At 57.5% G+C, this 15,024-nt stretch overlaps 1 protein-coding gene across 4 annotated transcripts in view; it reads right to left on the reverse strand.

The window, feature by feature from the left end:
- Positions 1–15,024, reverse strand: part of MYO15B (myosin XVB) — a 63,007-nt gene that overhangs the window by 22,579 nt on the left and 25,404 nt on the right. For 2 of the 4 annotated variants that reach the window (XM_075903658.1, XM_075903657.1), the window contains 15 exons: positions 14,759–14,854; positions 10,070–10,305; positions 9,795–9,973; positions 9,061–9,133; positions 7,538–7,726; positions 7,354–7,451; positions 7,062–7,153; positions 6,752–6,839; positions 5,137–5,250; positions 4,476–4,567; positions 3,357–3,626; positions 2,310–2,406; positions 1,820–1,933; positions 624–810; positions 413–503 (listed from right to left, as the gene is read on the reverse strand). In XM_075903658.1, coding sequence (XP_075759773.1) covers positions 413–503; positions 624–810; positions 1,820–1,933; positions 2,310–2,406; positions 3,357–3,626; positions 4,476–4,567; positions 5,137–5,250; positions 6,752–6,839; positions 7,062–7,153; positions 7,354–7,451; positions 7,538–7,726; positions 9,061–9,133; positions 9,795–9,973; positions 10,070–10,305; positions 14,759–14,854 — 2,016 coding nt within the window. Of the gene's footprint in view, positions 1–412; positions 504–623; positions 811–1,819; positions 1,934–2,309; positions 2,407–3,344; positions 3,627–4,475; positions 4,568–5,136; positions 5,251–6,751; positions 6,840–7,061; positions 7,154–7,353; positions 7,452–7,537; positions 7,727–9,060; positions 9,134–9,794; positions 9,974–10,069; positions 10,306–14,758; positions 14,855–15,024 lie in introns of all 4 variants that reach the window. The other 2 variants (XM_075903656.1, XM_075903655.1) reach the window with 1 other exon arrangement.

Genomic DNA, 15,024 nt, shown 5'->3' on the forward strand with positions numbered 1-15,024 from the left:
CAATTGCAGCCCACGTGCATTAGGGGTGGAGCCACCCGCAGCACTGCGGAAAGAGGCATCCCCTTGCCAAGACCCCCAGGCCACGCCAGCGCCGGGTGGGCAGCTCTCCCCAGGCTGGTCTCTGCCGAGGTCAGTCCTGCACACATGCTAACTTGCATCTTGCAGCCAGGACCCCAGGGCCTCCCCACCACAAATCTCCAAGGGCTTTACCAATGAGCATTAGCGACCCATAACCCATCCTACCAAGGAAGTGCTATAGCTAGGCAGGTTGGGTGACTTGCCCAAGGCTACACAGCCAGCCAGTGGCAGAGTCAGGAGTCCTGGCTCCCAGTTCTCTCCTCTGACCACTAGACTGTAAGCTGGAGGATGCTGAAGCCAGAAGAGCACCTGTGCTGGCATGGGAAGGGCTCACCGAATCTGGGGGCTCCAGGCTTATAATCCCCAGCTTGGTCAGCGCTTCGTTCTTGGGGTCATTCTTCTTCAGGAAGGTCTTGGACGGCCTCCTGCAGGGCAAGAGGGGACAAATCGGCCCAGTTTAGCGCCTAGGGCTCACGGCGCTGCTGCAATCGCACAGAGAGCCCGGGAGACAATTCCTCCCTTCCGTGCCCGCCCCACCCCCTCACCTGACAGGCTCGATGGGCTGTGGCTCCGGGCCTGGACGGCTCTGGTACATCTTAATGATGTTGCGAATCTCCCGGCTGGGCTCTCTCTTTGGTGGCCGAAAGGCAGCCACCCCAGGGTGCGGTTCCTTCTCCTTCTTCCCTTGCACTTTCTGCTTTGGTGCGGGAGGTGGCGCCGGGGGCTCAGCGGCTGCAGGGCAGGAGGGCATTTACCAATGGAGCCGGTGGGGGCTGCACAAGAGAAACCCCCTTCTGCCACTAACAGTTGCTTCCTGTGTCCTGCCCCCTGCTCCAGGGATCCAGAGCCCTTGGCTCCATCACGCTTTCCTAGCTACCCTCCTACCCAAAGCCCTTGTCCTGGCCCTCCCTGATCCGCGGCTTCATTCCAGGCCAGGACTGCGAGAGGTTGAACAGGGAACATGCATGCAAGTCTGCACAACTGAGCGGGAGACCAAGGCGGAGTTCACAGCTCCGGCCAACCAGGAGAGTGACAGGGAAAGGCTGTCCAAAGCCTGAGCAGAGCAGGGAGAGACAAGGGAAAGGCATCGCATCTGGGTGTTGCTCAGAGGCCTACGGAGAAGTTCCCAGATCAGGTCTTCCAGATCAGAAAGATCGCTGACACCAATGTTCCCTCCAATGTTTTCCCTCCATGTGCAGATCTGTTCTACCCATGTGCAGAATAAATGTTTATATGCAGAGGCACATGGGATTGTGCACCAAAAAACCTCGCCATGGGCTCTCTGCTGATCAGCTGGGTGGCATCTGAATCTCTCCTGAGCGGCCGCACAAGCGCCCAGCTTACAGGGAACACAGCTGCCCCTATCTTGCCCTGTCACTGACAACTGCAGGAGGCCCCAGCTGCAGTGGGATCAGCATGTTTCCACTGAGCCAGAATAGGGGGAGAGCAGGATTTCTGGGGTCCCCAGCCATGGAGCGCGAGGACTCCCCGGCACAATTGGGCGGGGTGGAGCTGCCAGCACATAGTTCAAGGGCCTCTCTGCTGCTCTGTGGGCTGCAAGGAGGGGTCTGTGGGCCAGGGGGAGGGCATGGGTAGGGTCCAAGTAGGGTCCTCAGACTATGGTGAGAGTTTGGAGTCTAAGGAAACAGGCCCTGTGCAGGTGCTCAGCCCCTAGGGTCTGGCCATGCATTAGAAGAGCTGCCGGAGTCTCACCCCGCCCCCCCTCGGCCCACGGCCTCACCTCTCTCTGGTTCTGGGCTGGACCTCTCTTCCGCCGGCTGTGCATTTCCTGGAGGGGTCCTTGCAGAGCTCTTGGAAGGGGACCTGGCTTTCTTCACCCGGATGTTTTGCTCTCCTGAAGAGAGGAGGACCCGGGGGGTGAGCACAGAGCAGGCAAGATCTGTCTGGGCCCGGAGTGCCAGGCCCTGTGCTTGCTACCCTGCTGCTGCGTGGGGGTCACATCCCCAACAGGAGACACACATGCTCCCAAACCCAACAGGAGCCCCTAGGAAACCTACGAGCCACCCGCGCAGAACCAGAACCAGAACCAGCCCAGCCTCTGCCCCAGGCTCTGCCCCAGCTCACAGAGGGCTGGGAGCGAGCTCTGCACATCCAGCTCCCGGGCCGGGCTTCACGCTGCTGCCCTGGGAACGGCCGCAGGAACAGGCTGGCTCGCGCAAGAGGAGCTGGGTCCCAGCGCTGGTGAAATTCCCAGCCAGACAGTGGCTCACCCATTCGCTGGAAGTACTCCATCTTCCGCTGGAAGGTGTCTGGGGACACTGAGTCCTCGTCAGTGTCCGTCAGCTGCTCTTCTGGGTCAGCGTGCATCTAAAACAGCCCCCAACAAGCCCAGTTAAGATGGCAGGGGGACATGGGGTGTTTACTTCTGCCTTGGCTGACCCCAGAAGCCCCTTTGTGCCTCCCTCTCACACACACATTGAGATGGGGCCCAGTGGTGCCATTCAGATTCCAGTCCAGATCCAGAGCTTCCCCCAAATCCAGGAGTGGTTGGATGGATCCAGGCCTGGGACCCCTTTCAAAGTGTTTGTGCCAAGCGTGCTGTGAAATAGACAGTAATTCCTGCTGAGCTGCACGCACCCCTAGGGACACTCCGCTCGCTAAGGGACCCTAAGGTGGGCCCAGAACAGAGGAGGGAGGCATGACAGAGGGCGAAACCCCTTTCCCCACCCCAAAGGCAGGTAGCAAGGGACTCAGGCCTGGTCAGTGCTTACAACGTCGGTCACCCAGCTACACCACCCAGAGATCGGAAAAATCCACACGCCGGCGTGCGGCAGCCGTGCTGACCTACTGCCCAGGGCAGACACAGCTAGGAGGGCAGAAGGATGCTGCTGTCAACGTAGCTACCACCGCCTGGGAGGTTGTGTGCCTACAGTGATGGAAAATCCCCGTCTGCCAGCCTGGGCTGCGTCTCCGCTACAGCCTGCCAATGTCACCACGGCGACGCCAGCCTAGTACCCGAGGCACAGACATGGCCTGAGTGTTGAGGCTTTTGACACTGCTGTCAGGGAACCGGCAGGGTGTGCCTGGGAATGGACTGGCAAACATGGCCGCTTCTTTGACGTCAGTGGCAAACCCGCCTGCCTTTGGCCCTGCCTCTTTAAACCTCAGGGAGTGACGTTAGACAGGACTCAGCACGGCACCTGCACACAACCCTCTGAGCAAGGTTCTCTGCCCCGCCCCCTTCGCTAGGCTACTGGCGGAGCCGGGGCTCTGTCACACGGAAACCCGGTCGCTGCTGGAGACACCTTGGCTGGTACCGGTTCTGCTGCGGCTGCTGGTGCAACCTTCTTGCTGTTATAGGTTTTCTTTGGTTTTGAAGCTGGAGCTGGAGCTGGAGCTGGAGCCGGAGCCGGAGCCGGAGCCGGAGCCGGGGCCGGGGCCGGGGCCGGAGCCGGGGCCGGAGGTGGAGGTGGTGTCAAGGCTCGTCTTGGCCTTGGGGGCTCAGGAGACCTCCGCCGTGGTGGCTGCTGCTGCTGCTGCTGCTGCTGCTGGGAAATCGTCATGGCCTGAAGGGTCATCTGCTGAGCCTGAAAGAAGAAATCCAAGTCTCCATGATCTCTGTGTACTCACAGCCGAAGCCTGGGCAGCCACCTCCATTCTTCCCCAGGAGACGCAGAGCCACTAAGCTCCTAACCAGCGCCATTAATGTAACCACGTTATGGGCTGAGGCAGCCCCACACCCCCCACTGCCCAGGCAGGCACGCTCCAGGAACCTTGGATCCCCACCATGCTGTCCACGGGGAGCTCTTGTTCCCTCAGAGGGCTAACGTGCTGTCGGGCACTAGGCTACGGAGTTAATGCACCTTGAGCCAGACAGAAAGAGAGGCTGCAGGATTCGCATGCCCAGTGACCTCCCATTTGGCGCCTCTGGTCTAGTGCTTAGAGCTGGGGGTTCCTGTGGTCTACCCTGGCTCTGCCACTCACCCACAATGTGGTCTTGGGCAAGTCACTTACCTGCTGCATGCCTCAGTTCCCCCTTCTGCACAGTGCAGATAAGAAGAATTCCCCACTGCACAGGGTGTGTATACACACACACACACACCTCCACTGCACATGGTGTGTACACACACACATCCCCACTGCACAGGGTGTACACACACACACACACACACACACACACACACATCCCCACTGCACAGGGTGTATACACACACACACACACCTCCACTGCACATGGTGTGTACACACACACACATCCCCACTGCACAGGGTGTGTATACACACACACACACACACACATCCCCACTGCACAGGGTGTGTATACACACACACACACGTTAGGAAGAAGCTTGAGTGTGGTAGGGAAGAGTCCGCATTCACTCTGGTGCATTGTCTCCTCACAGACTTGCTCCCTCCCCCACGCCCTTGGCACGCACCATGAGCAGGGCCTGCTGGTTGATAAAGGCTTGTTGTGCTGCGAGCTGATTGGGATCCACAGCTGGGATCACTGGCTGAGGCGCCATCATGGCTGCGAGAGAGACACGAGATGATAATCGCAAGGCAAATGCAGCTGCCTGCCTGGGGGGGCAGGGAAGCCCCCGGCAGGCCCCTGCGCATTAGGCGGGGGACACAGAGGCGCGCAGGGTGCCTGCCGGTGGTGTCTGCACGCAGGGGCACATGGACATCACAGCTGGAGCCTGAGGTGCATGTGGCAGCCCCGAGCCCACCCCGGGGGTGCACCTCCAAACACACAAGACATTGCCCTGGCCCAGCCCAGGTTGGGTGATTAGATTCTGCCTCCTGCCCGGTCCATTGGATGCCGCACGTTCCCCACTTCCTGCTCTACACTGTTGTGTGGGGCTGTGGGACCGCCAGGCTCCAGCACAGAGGTGGCTGCATTTCAGGGGTGGCTGCTGCAATTCCTGTCTGTTACTGGTAAAGCGCATCCCAGAGTCAGGGGGTGAGAAGGGGTCGCAGGGGCCATCTGAGCCTAACGATAAAGGCCCTGGGTAAATGAACTCACCCAGTGCCCACCCGCCCCTCAGTCCAAAGACCAGCCCCCCTGGGATTTACTGGGCCATTTTTGCATTCTGTTACCTGGCATGGGTGGCATCCCACCTAGCGCTGGCATCATCGGCATGGGGGCTGCCATCATTCCACCCATCATTGGCATGGGCTGGTAAGCTGGGACTTGCATCAGTCCAGGGTAGCCTGGGGGAAAGATGCCACAAGGACGGTCGGCATGGTCAGTGACGCCCAAGGAGGAAAGCCCTGTCCAGCCCCAGGCAGACCCCCAGGCAGACCCGCTGGCACCGCTGATGTGTATGGAGCACGGTGGCATGGGATGGGACTTCCCATCACTCAGAAAGCACCACGGCAACACCCAGGCAGGAGGAAAGGGTCAGGACAGACCGAGCGGGAGGGGGCGCCTGGCAACTTGGCACACTGATGCCACTCAACAGCATGTTCTGGGCTCCGCCGCCTGCCCGGCCTCACTGTGCGCCCCTGGGCCCAGCCCAACCAGGAAGCTACTGAGGCCAAAAGCCCTGGTCTGCAGCATTTCTGTTTACAAGGGAGAATGTCTTCCGCTGACGGACAAAGCTCCTTGGACCTGCCACGTCCAGTGCGTTGGAAGCCCCCCTACCCCCAGCTGAAGCCAACACGGCTGAACTGGCAAAGAGCCCACGGCAGACACAGAACAGAGCCTCGGACAGGATGCCCGGGAAGAGTCCCCCCCTTGTTGGCATGAGCCCCTGCTGCGTCCCGGGCTGTGAAACAGGAGGGCCCTTGTGCACAAAGCCTCCAGACTGTGGTCACGGCTAGAAAAGAATGGGGGGGGGGGTTCACCTCCTTCCACGGAGCCCCAGCGCAGTACACACCAACCCATTTCAAATACCACATGCCTCGCCCATTTGTGAAATAGCCATGGCTGGCAACTGGCTGCGCAGCCGTGATTTCTGACAGCCACAGCTATGTTCCCAAAATGGCCGGGCCCCAAGATCTGCAAGGGCCACGAATGCCCCGTCTCACAGATGTGCAATCATCAAGCTGCCCATATCTCTGCATCCCAAGTGTTGCCCCAGCCACGGGTATTCCCAGGGCCCACAAGTTCCTAACCACCGCCCAGCCATGCCCCACGAAGGTCTAACTGTCCCCCCCGGACGCCAAGCACACAGGCAAGAGGGGACGAGAGAGAGAGAGAGAGAGAGAGAAGAACGCACACACGCAAGAGCGAGGACCTGAGTATGGTTCCGACTTACTAACCCTCTGAATAGCTAGGGACGATGGGGAAGGCTGTGAGGAAACAATAAGAGAGATTAAAATCCTCCCCTCTGAGGCTGCCCAATGTGGAGTCTGCTGGCTCCTCTACGGCTGTGGGAAGGGTTAAGGTGGGCCTGAGACGCTGATGTCCGTGGAGGTGGGTGCTTGGGGAGGGTTGGGATGGGGGAGGGACGAGCCGTCTCCAGGTTCGGTTGTTGGGCTCCGAGCAGGAGGAGACATTCCGCGCAGGGACTCGGCGGTGCCGGGGGTGCAGGGCCAATCTGAGCGTCGCAGGCTCCCAAGGCATGCGCAGACCCAGTCCAGACCGCACTGGGAATCAGTCCTGGAGGCCAGCTGTCCTGCCCTGGCTCATACACCCCCGCGGCCCAGCAGCCGTCCCTGCCACGGCCTCACCACAGGCTGACCCAGAGATGCTCAGCCCCCTACTGACCTGCAGAAGGAAAGGCTCCTTGCTGGGTGGGTCCGATCTTTCCTCCTCCTTTCATGCGTTCAGTCAGGCTCCTTCCATTCTCCAAACCCTACAGCGAGACCCAGCGTTACGCAGCTCCCCAGGACAGGGAGCGGGGTAGGAGACAGACAGTGTGTACAGCAGGACGGACAAGGGGAAAGATTCACGCTGGGATCTCCTCTCCGCTCCACACTGAGCTGAGCTCCTGGGGAGGAACGTGCAGCCTGCCACGGGCACAAGGGACGGAAAGGCAGCGGCAGGCAGACAAGGGAGGACGCGGCGTGAGACTTACGGGCACTCTGGACCCTTGGTGGAGCACAGGGTCGAAGAGGTTATCCACATAGTGCTCTAGGCCTTTGGGGGACCTCAGGCCACCCACTGCTCCTGGAGCAAACAGAGTCCAGTCACTAGTTAGGCGTGGAACAGCCCCCCCTCCTTTCCCCAGTGTCATTACACAGGATATGAACCCTCCCCCCCCCCCACTCCCTGCCCCACTGAACGCTGCTGACTTCAGCCACCCGCTGGCTGGGGTCTGTGGCAGCTGACTCTTCCGAGTGCCTGCCCCACTCCCGGGGAGAGCTCACCTGAGTAGACGCTCTCGGCGTCGAGGGACGGCGGCAGGAATGGCGGAGGGAGAGAGGGTGCCTGAATGCCCGGTGCTGGAGGGATGTCCCACTCCGTCCTGTCAGAGGGACGGTCAGAGAGCTGAGCAAAGCACAAAGGGCTGCGAGTGGGGTGTCGGCTTGGGAGGCAGCGAGGGACACTCACCCGTCCAAAGAAGGGCTCTGGAAGGGGCCACCGCCCTGCTCGGGTGTGATGGGATAGTCAGCTGAAGAGTGGCCAGCCTCCTCCATCTCTCCAATGAGGTCCAGCATGAAGTCGCAGCCCAGCAGGTCCTGCCACACCTCACCTGACAGCATGGAGATGGCCCACCCTCGAGGATCCTTATCCAAGCCCCTGAGAAGAGGGGAGGAAGGGGCGAGAGGGAGAGGATGGTAGAGTTAGCGAGAGGAGCACCGGGATGGGAGGGAAAGACAGGGAGGGAGAGATGCTGAGAAGAAAGAGTTCAATTTCCTTCCCCCAGCACCAGCTTTTTCTAGTCCAGGCTAGTTATTCCTCCCCTCAACAGAATCTACAGCGCCCCCAGCAAATTCTAATCTTCCCCCAGCAAATGCAAGCTTTCCCAGAGCCCCACTGGAAGGGACAGAGCACCGTCCCTGCTGCTCAGAGGGGGAGAGCAAGACAACAGTGATTAAAAGATTTGCCCAAGATCAGACAGTGAATCGGGCAGAGCCAGGGACTGCATCCAGAGCTGCCGATTCCCACGCCCCAAGATGATCCATGGGATCAATGGTCCTTCCTCTCCCCCTGCACACTGAGCTAGGACAGACACGGGGAGACACGCAGCTTCTGCTCCTGACTTGACAGCACTTCTCTGGGCTCTACCAGACAGTTTCACCAGCCCCATCTTGCTGGCCTGCCCAGAGGCAGCGTGTTGCAGTGAATAAAAGATGAGACGGGGACTCAGAAGACCTGGCTTCTATTCCTGGCTCTTCTAGCAGGCTGACCTTAAGTAAGTCACTTCCCAGCCTGGTGCCTCAGTTTCTCCATCTCTGAAATGTGGCCCTGACCTTTGTAAAGCGCTACGGATGAAAAGTGCTATGAGAGAGCTATGGGTCGTTATCACCACCACCCTTTTCTGCTCCATCATCTGCACCTCCTCACACACAGGAGGCTGCATCTGCACATCAGTGTCAAAAGATAATGCAAAGGAGAAACTCATAGGAGGCTTCATGCCGCATCCTGGAGTCTTTGACACCCTCCTTCCCCTGCCACCTTTCACTCTCTGCCCTTCCCGCCAGTTCCAAACACTTCTCAAAGTACCAATCTATTTGGAGTCAGAACGGTTCAGTCCACAGAGTCTCAAGAGCCCAAGTTATCCACAGAGTTCTAGCCTGAAATAAGGGCTGCAAACCTTCATGCTTCAGGGCAGGAGCCAACCACTAAGGCCTGGGGGTCAGGAAGAATCGTTCCCTCATACTCTATAATTGTGGGGTTTCTTTCAGTTTCTTCAGAAGCAGCTGGTGCTGGCCACATTCAGAAGTGGGATCCTGGACTAAATGGGCCAGGTTAGCAATTCCTATGTTATTAGAGGTATAAACTGGGTACGTCTGGAGAGAGGGGTGATAGTGGAAAATGCAACCCTCCCAGTGATAAGCATCTGACTCCTGGCCTGGAGCCCGGCCCAGTGTGAACCCAAAGAACAATAGCACTCCCCCCTCGAGCTGTACCTTGAACCCAGGATCCAGCCTGCGTATTGTTCTGCTGTCGTCCAGGACTCCACTTCAGCAGAGAACCTCTCCTCTAGGCCAGGAAAGAGAGAGTCGGCAGAGCCGTCCACAGGACCCAGGCACCATGCGATGTGTGGCAAGCTCTGCGGGAGGATCACACCCGGCCTTCCAAGGACACCCGGTCAAGCACTCTCCCTGCGACCCTCTAGACTAGCACATGGGGGCTCTGTGTTACAGTGCCTGCCAATGCCAGGGCGTTCGGAACCCCACAGGTGGAAGTGCAGTGGGCCGGTGCTCGTGGCCGCTCTCTGTAGGAGCCCAGCTGCGACCCCCGGGGCCCAGTTTGCAGAGGTGCCGAGCACACACTGGGTCTGTGGGGGGAGGGCAAACGCCTGGAGAAGCAGTTCAGAGAATCCACAAGCAGCAGGACACAGAGCAATGGGGTTTTGTTCTAGCTGGAGCCGGAGCAGCAAGCCAGGGCTGCAGTTAGATGGGCCCCACCCACACCCAAAGAAACTGAAACTCAGGAATCTGTCTCTGTCTTTACCCTGAATCCAAAGTGCCTCTAACTTCAGGAGGGGATGGACAACGGGTCAGACCTCCCTGGCCATGCCAGCCAGCAGCCCAGGTCTTGTGCCCAGAGCCAGCCAGGGGAAGGACTTTCTGAGCCCCCTTTCCAGCTCCAGCAGAAGCCTTGAAGGGGCTCACAGTTGGGGCAGGCGGGAGCCAGTTACCATTATAGGTGAAGACGTCCAGAACCATCTTCCCTCTCCTCTGGTTGGCGGTCCACTCCAAGAGGGTGGGAGGGTGGGCACGGGAGACCTCCGGGCTCGTCTCGGTTTGCTGCATTGCTGTGAGGATCTTGCGCTGGCAGACGGCATTGTAGCCCTCCAGCCCGTGGTCTGACACAAACCTGCAAACCAAGCAGCCACCTGTAATTACGCACTGCTCCTCTCCGGAAACAGCGATAAAAAGAGCCCTCTCCTCTGCCCCCCCTCCCCTTCCTTACTTCAGCAGGGGCTTCTCCAGCTCTGGCGAAGGGGCGAACACGCTCAGAAAGGCAGCCAGCAGGGCGTAGCCTCGCTGGCTCTGCTCCGCATCTGGGTTCTTCCACACCTGGCTGAGCACCTGACTCAGAATCTCATCGCGTAAGGCCGGGTTGCCCAGTCCTCGGCTGGCGACGTAGTTACCTAGGAGCACTTCCTGCCAGCTCTCGAGGTTCCTATCCCCGATGAACCGCAGGATCTGAAAGAGGCCCAATGGAAAAGCAGTGAGGGGCTTGGACTGCAAACTTCAGACCCTAGTTCCAGGTACTGCATCTGAACTGGGAGGTTCAAGAGGTCCGGGATTCCTCTGCAAAAGGCAGATCTGTACTGGGGCTCAGATTTCAGGCACGCCCGAGGTTTAGGAGAATTTGGGAGGCAGCATGTGTGACGTAGTGGGGGTACTTGCTGGGCTGTGGTGACCTCTGCTGTCTGGAGCAAGACCCAGCAGGGAAAACCTCACTATGCAAAGGTGATGCCAAATCTGTTGAACCAGATACCCCCCATGGAGAGGAACAAAGGAAGGGGGAATGCTGCCCTGGCTGGGGGGCAGGGCTGGAAGGGTGTAAGTTAGTTGCTGTCTGGGAGCATGGAGGAGACAGCCTAGGGAAAGGGGCTGGAGTTTAGGGGCCCAGTCTCCCCCCCATCTCAAGGGGGCCTGAGGCATCCTAGCCCAGCTCTGTGACCAGATTACATCTGTGCTGTGCTGTATCCTGGAGAGGCAATAAACTTCCTCTATTCCACCGGCTGGTGCAGTCTGTTTGTGCCATTTCGGGGTGCAGGAGACGGGGGACCCCCAACGCACCGTCACAGCATGTCATGGGGATAGGACATTAAACTGGGAGCCTGAACTCCTGAACTCTATTCCTGAATGTGACTGACATACTATGTGACCTTGGGTAAGTCACCTGCCCTCTCTGGGCCTCAGTTTACCTGTCTGTACAATAAAGGACGTGATGCTCACCCAGTCTAGGTGAAGAGATCTGAGATCTATACACTAAAAAGGGCTAGGTATTCTGAAGGCATCAGTGGAAACTTTAGGCTGGGCTGATAGTGCACTTAAAGCAGAACTTCAGCCTCCATTCTGTATGGAAAATGCTTCACACACTTCCCAGAATTACAGCACTTCCTCTCTGAGGGCACAATGAAGGCTCTGAGAATTTACAAAGTCAATCTGTGAATAAGTTTAGGAATTAAAATTATTCTAAAGTTGGCCTATTAAAAAAATGCCTGGGTCTCTTTTGTCCCCAGAGTTCTCAGGAACAGAAGAAACTCCTTAAACTTCCCATATAGTTAAAACTCACTGAAATCCTGTACAAAGGCTACATATTTTAAGGATTTATCTTCTTCCTCTTTATTTTCACTATCCTGGAAATTTGAAGAGTCTGTTGTCATGTTAGTGAGAACTTTGGACACAAAATTCTGATGTAGGGTATGATATTTCGTAATTAATTAAATTCATTTTTAATGAATTTCTTAAATCATTAGCAGATTAATATGTGTATTCCCAGAACATCCATACTGTACAGAATGAGTAAGTGCTGTCATTTTGGAGAAGATGTGATGTGCGCTGGTGTTATCCCTAAAGCTCCATAAACAGCCTCACCGAACATAAGAGTCTTGGCCCTATCCTGCTGAATTCCCATGGGAGTTTTGCCACTGGCAGACCTTTGAGTTACACGAGTGTACACGTGCCTACATGGAGAGTCACTGCATGACTGTATTGTAACTCCGGCCTTCCTCGTTCCACCCCTTCCCTCTCGTCTGCTGTTCTCGCATTACATCAGAACTGCACAATCAACTCCATCAAACACTTTCAGACATAAGCTTTAGTCTAGATATTTACAAAAGTAAGGTCAGGTTTGCCAGAGAGCACTCCCATCCACTCTATGCCACACACGAAAGTACATGGCATGACACATGGGGTGTAGACATTGCTGGAGCTCAAACTCTGGGACCCTCCCACCTTGTATGTGTCTAGCTGCTGTGGGTCTCTCACTGCTGTGTAGACTCACCCAGAGTGCCCCACCCCTTATAGGCCCAAAAGACACTGCCAGGTTCTGTTTTGCAGAGGATGTAGGGTATTTTCCCCATGGACTCAGTAATTGGCACTCATAGCAGAATGGCACAGCAGGGCTGTGTGGGGACCCTGTGTCACAGAGATGCCTAATGGTTAGAGCGGGGGACGAGGTGTCTGGGTTCTCACGTTCTTCTCTTCCTGGCTCTGAGACGCTAACTTTGGGCAAGTCATTTCAGGCCCTTTTCTGCTCACATGAAAGCCACTGGCCAAACTCCCACGGATTTCAGTGGGACAGGGCTACAATTCTCTCGTGTTTGGTGAGTCTGTTTGTGGCTATTGCGGGATGACAGCTTCCACAGGCCCCAGGACAAGTGAATGGGCCACTCGGGTCTCGGGTGGAAGGGCCGGGGCGGAGGCCAGAGCAGCCAGCCCTCGGTGCTGTCCTGACTGCGGAGCTGAACCCACACCCAAGCCCTCACAGCCGCACTGAGAGGTGCTCCGGCGGCAATTTAAAGGAGGCCCAGGGTTCTGGCTGCTGCAGTAGCAGCAGTGGCAGCCGGAAGCCACGAGCGCCTTTGCATTGACAGACCCCATGGCTGTTGTCCCCTCCCATTGGCAGGCCTGGATAACACCAACAGTCCCTTCCAGGGCCTGCCTGTTATTTGCACAGAGCTGGGTGATGCTAGGAGGAAAAATATTAGAGGCCTGCAGAGTATCATTGTTAGATCATCTGGGGCGGGGAGTCAGTCTCTTGCCTCATGCCTCACCTTGTACACTTAGGACAGCAACAGCGCCACACCCCCTGGCATTTAGTGCCTTTAAATAACTATAGATATTGACTTAACCCCTTCTCTTCGCTGCAGAGTTAACCCAGGCAGCACCGACGGCCCTCTTCTAGGCCCCACCTCGTCCCACACTGGTGTCTCTAGGTCACTAGTACAGCCCTTGCAGCATTCTCTTGGGACACTCACCTTTTGGTGGCTGCTGTTCCTAACTATTTCAGGAGTCCTCTTCAATCCTCCCCCCCGACCAAGTGCCCGATTGCCGGCTTTGCAAAACCATTAGCCAGAGTAACCACAACAAACCCCACAGCAGTGTTCAGTAACCTTCCTGTCATGCTTATAAGAAGCACACGGGGGCTTACACTCTGACACTCCTATATGGAAGAAGAGAGCAGTCCTAAGGGGAATGGGTGACCCTGCTGGTCTGGTCCCGCCTGGACATCAGTAACAGGCATAAACAGCTCGTCTGCTGCAGCTTCCAGTGGCCCTAGGCTGTTCCGATCTGTCAGAAAGGGAGGCTGGCCGATTACGCCGCATACGGCTACGTTTTAGCTACAGGGCTACCCTTCTATTTCTTGTGCTAATCTTCCCTTCCTGACAGGGCTGGTCTTACCATGAGGCAGACTAAGGAGGCCACCTCAGGTGCCAGACTGGGGGGGGTGCCACTAGGGCCCAGAGAATTGAGACCTTTCAAAGTTTTGGCCCAAGCGAGAGGACATGGGGGCGTCATTTGAGCTCCCTGCCTCAGGTGCCAAAATGTTGTGGGCCGGCCCTGCTTCCTGACCACAGCCCAGCTGCCCAACCCCCTCTGTGATCTGCTCCCTCGCCCCCCACCCCGGAACCAGCCACAACCCTTCAGTTTCAGCCTCCCAAACCAGCAGTTGAAGGGAGCTTCCATCCAGGTGTCCAAGCCCCTCGGACCCCCGCAGCACACTTGCTCCATCCAGCACAACACCATGCCCCAGCGGACAACTGCGCTTAACACGTCCCCTAGAACATTTCAAGTTAACAGAATCCCTTGTCTGCGCTGGGTGTTGTCCCAGCCTCTCTCCGGTTCACACACAATATCCTCACCCAGCTCAGGCCAGCTGGCCCAGCGGGGGCTGTAGGCGACAGCGCTTTCACTCAAGCTGGTAACCCACCACGTTTGCTGGGTGGATTCAGGTGAAACTGCTGGAGTGTTGAAAGCATCCACTGCCTTTCCAGCCCCCCTGCCCAGGCACACAGGACAGATGTGTTCTCCCACCACTCCCTGGGAAAGAACCAAAGAGTTTGGTGCAGGGCTCAGAGCCATGGGTTGTGCCCCAGAAGCCCTAGTGATATACAGGGGCGAGCACGGCACCAGTGAGAATGCAGCAACTCGCCTGTGGCTTTGCAGCGCGGCTGCTACCACCCGGGAGCCCATGGCCAGGGTTAGCACTGCCCTTGGGACATATCCTTAGCCAATTTGCTTCCCCTGGATACCTCAGCTCGGATGCTGCAGCAGGTCCTGCCCTCCCTCCTGTCTCCCAGCTTGTCAGGAGGTCAGGGGACTGGTGCATGGGGAGACAGCAAGTCAGTAACGTGGTGGCGTGCGAATCCACCGTTCTTTTCCCGGAACCTCTAGACCACATGACTCTCCTTCTGGGGGCATTACTGCACTTGGGGTCCTGTGAACCTCAGTAAGGCCCCTCCCCTTCTGGAGACAGAGCTCCTAGAGGAGCCGAGTGCCGGCATAATGTGCCTTCCTAGTTCACTATTGCCCCACTACCAAGGCCAGCGGGGGGCTTTGGGATTGTCCGATATCACAGGCTGGCTCTGTGATGAACTGCTGCACGTGCGCACACTCATGCACACACATACACTCCGCTCACCAGCTTGTTGATCTCCAAAGCGCTCTTCTTGTCCTCGCCCTCCAGGCGGGTTAAGGGCTGCTGCAGGGGCTGCCCCAGGGCAGGGAAGTTGGGCTCCTAGGTGGTAAAAACGGGCTGAGTTCATGGGCCTGCTACAAGCCCTAGGAGAAAGCCAGAATCCACAGCAGGACTCTGCATTCCTCCCAGCTGTGCCAGGAATGGGCTGAGGCGGCAGCAGATGGCTTCTTGTGGGGATCAGTCCTTTGTAACATTCCAAGGCAAAGTCC

The sequence above is a fragment of the Pelodiscus sinensis genome, chromosome 20, assembly GCF_049634645.1.
Source record: "Pelodiscus sinensis isolate JC-2024 chromosome 20, ASM4963464v1, whole genome shotgun sequence".
Taxonomy (NCBI): domain Eukaryota; kingdom Metazoa; phylum Chordata; order Testudines; family Trionychidae; genus Pelodiscus; species Pelodiscus sinensis.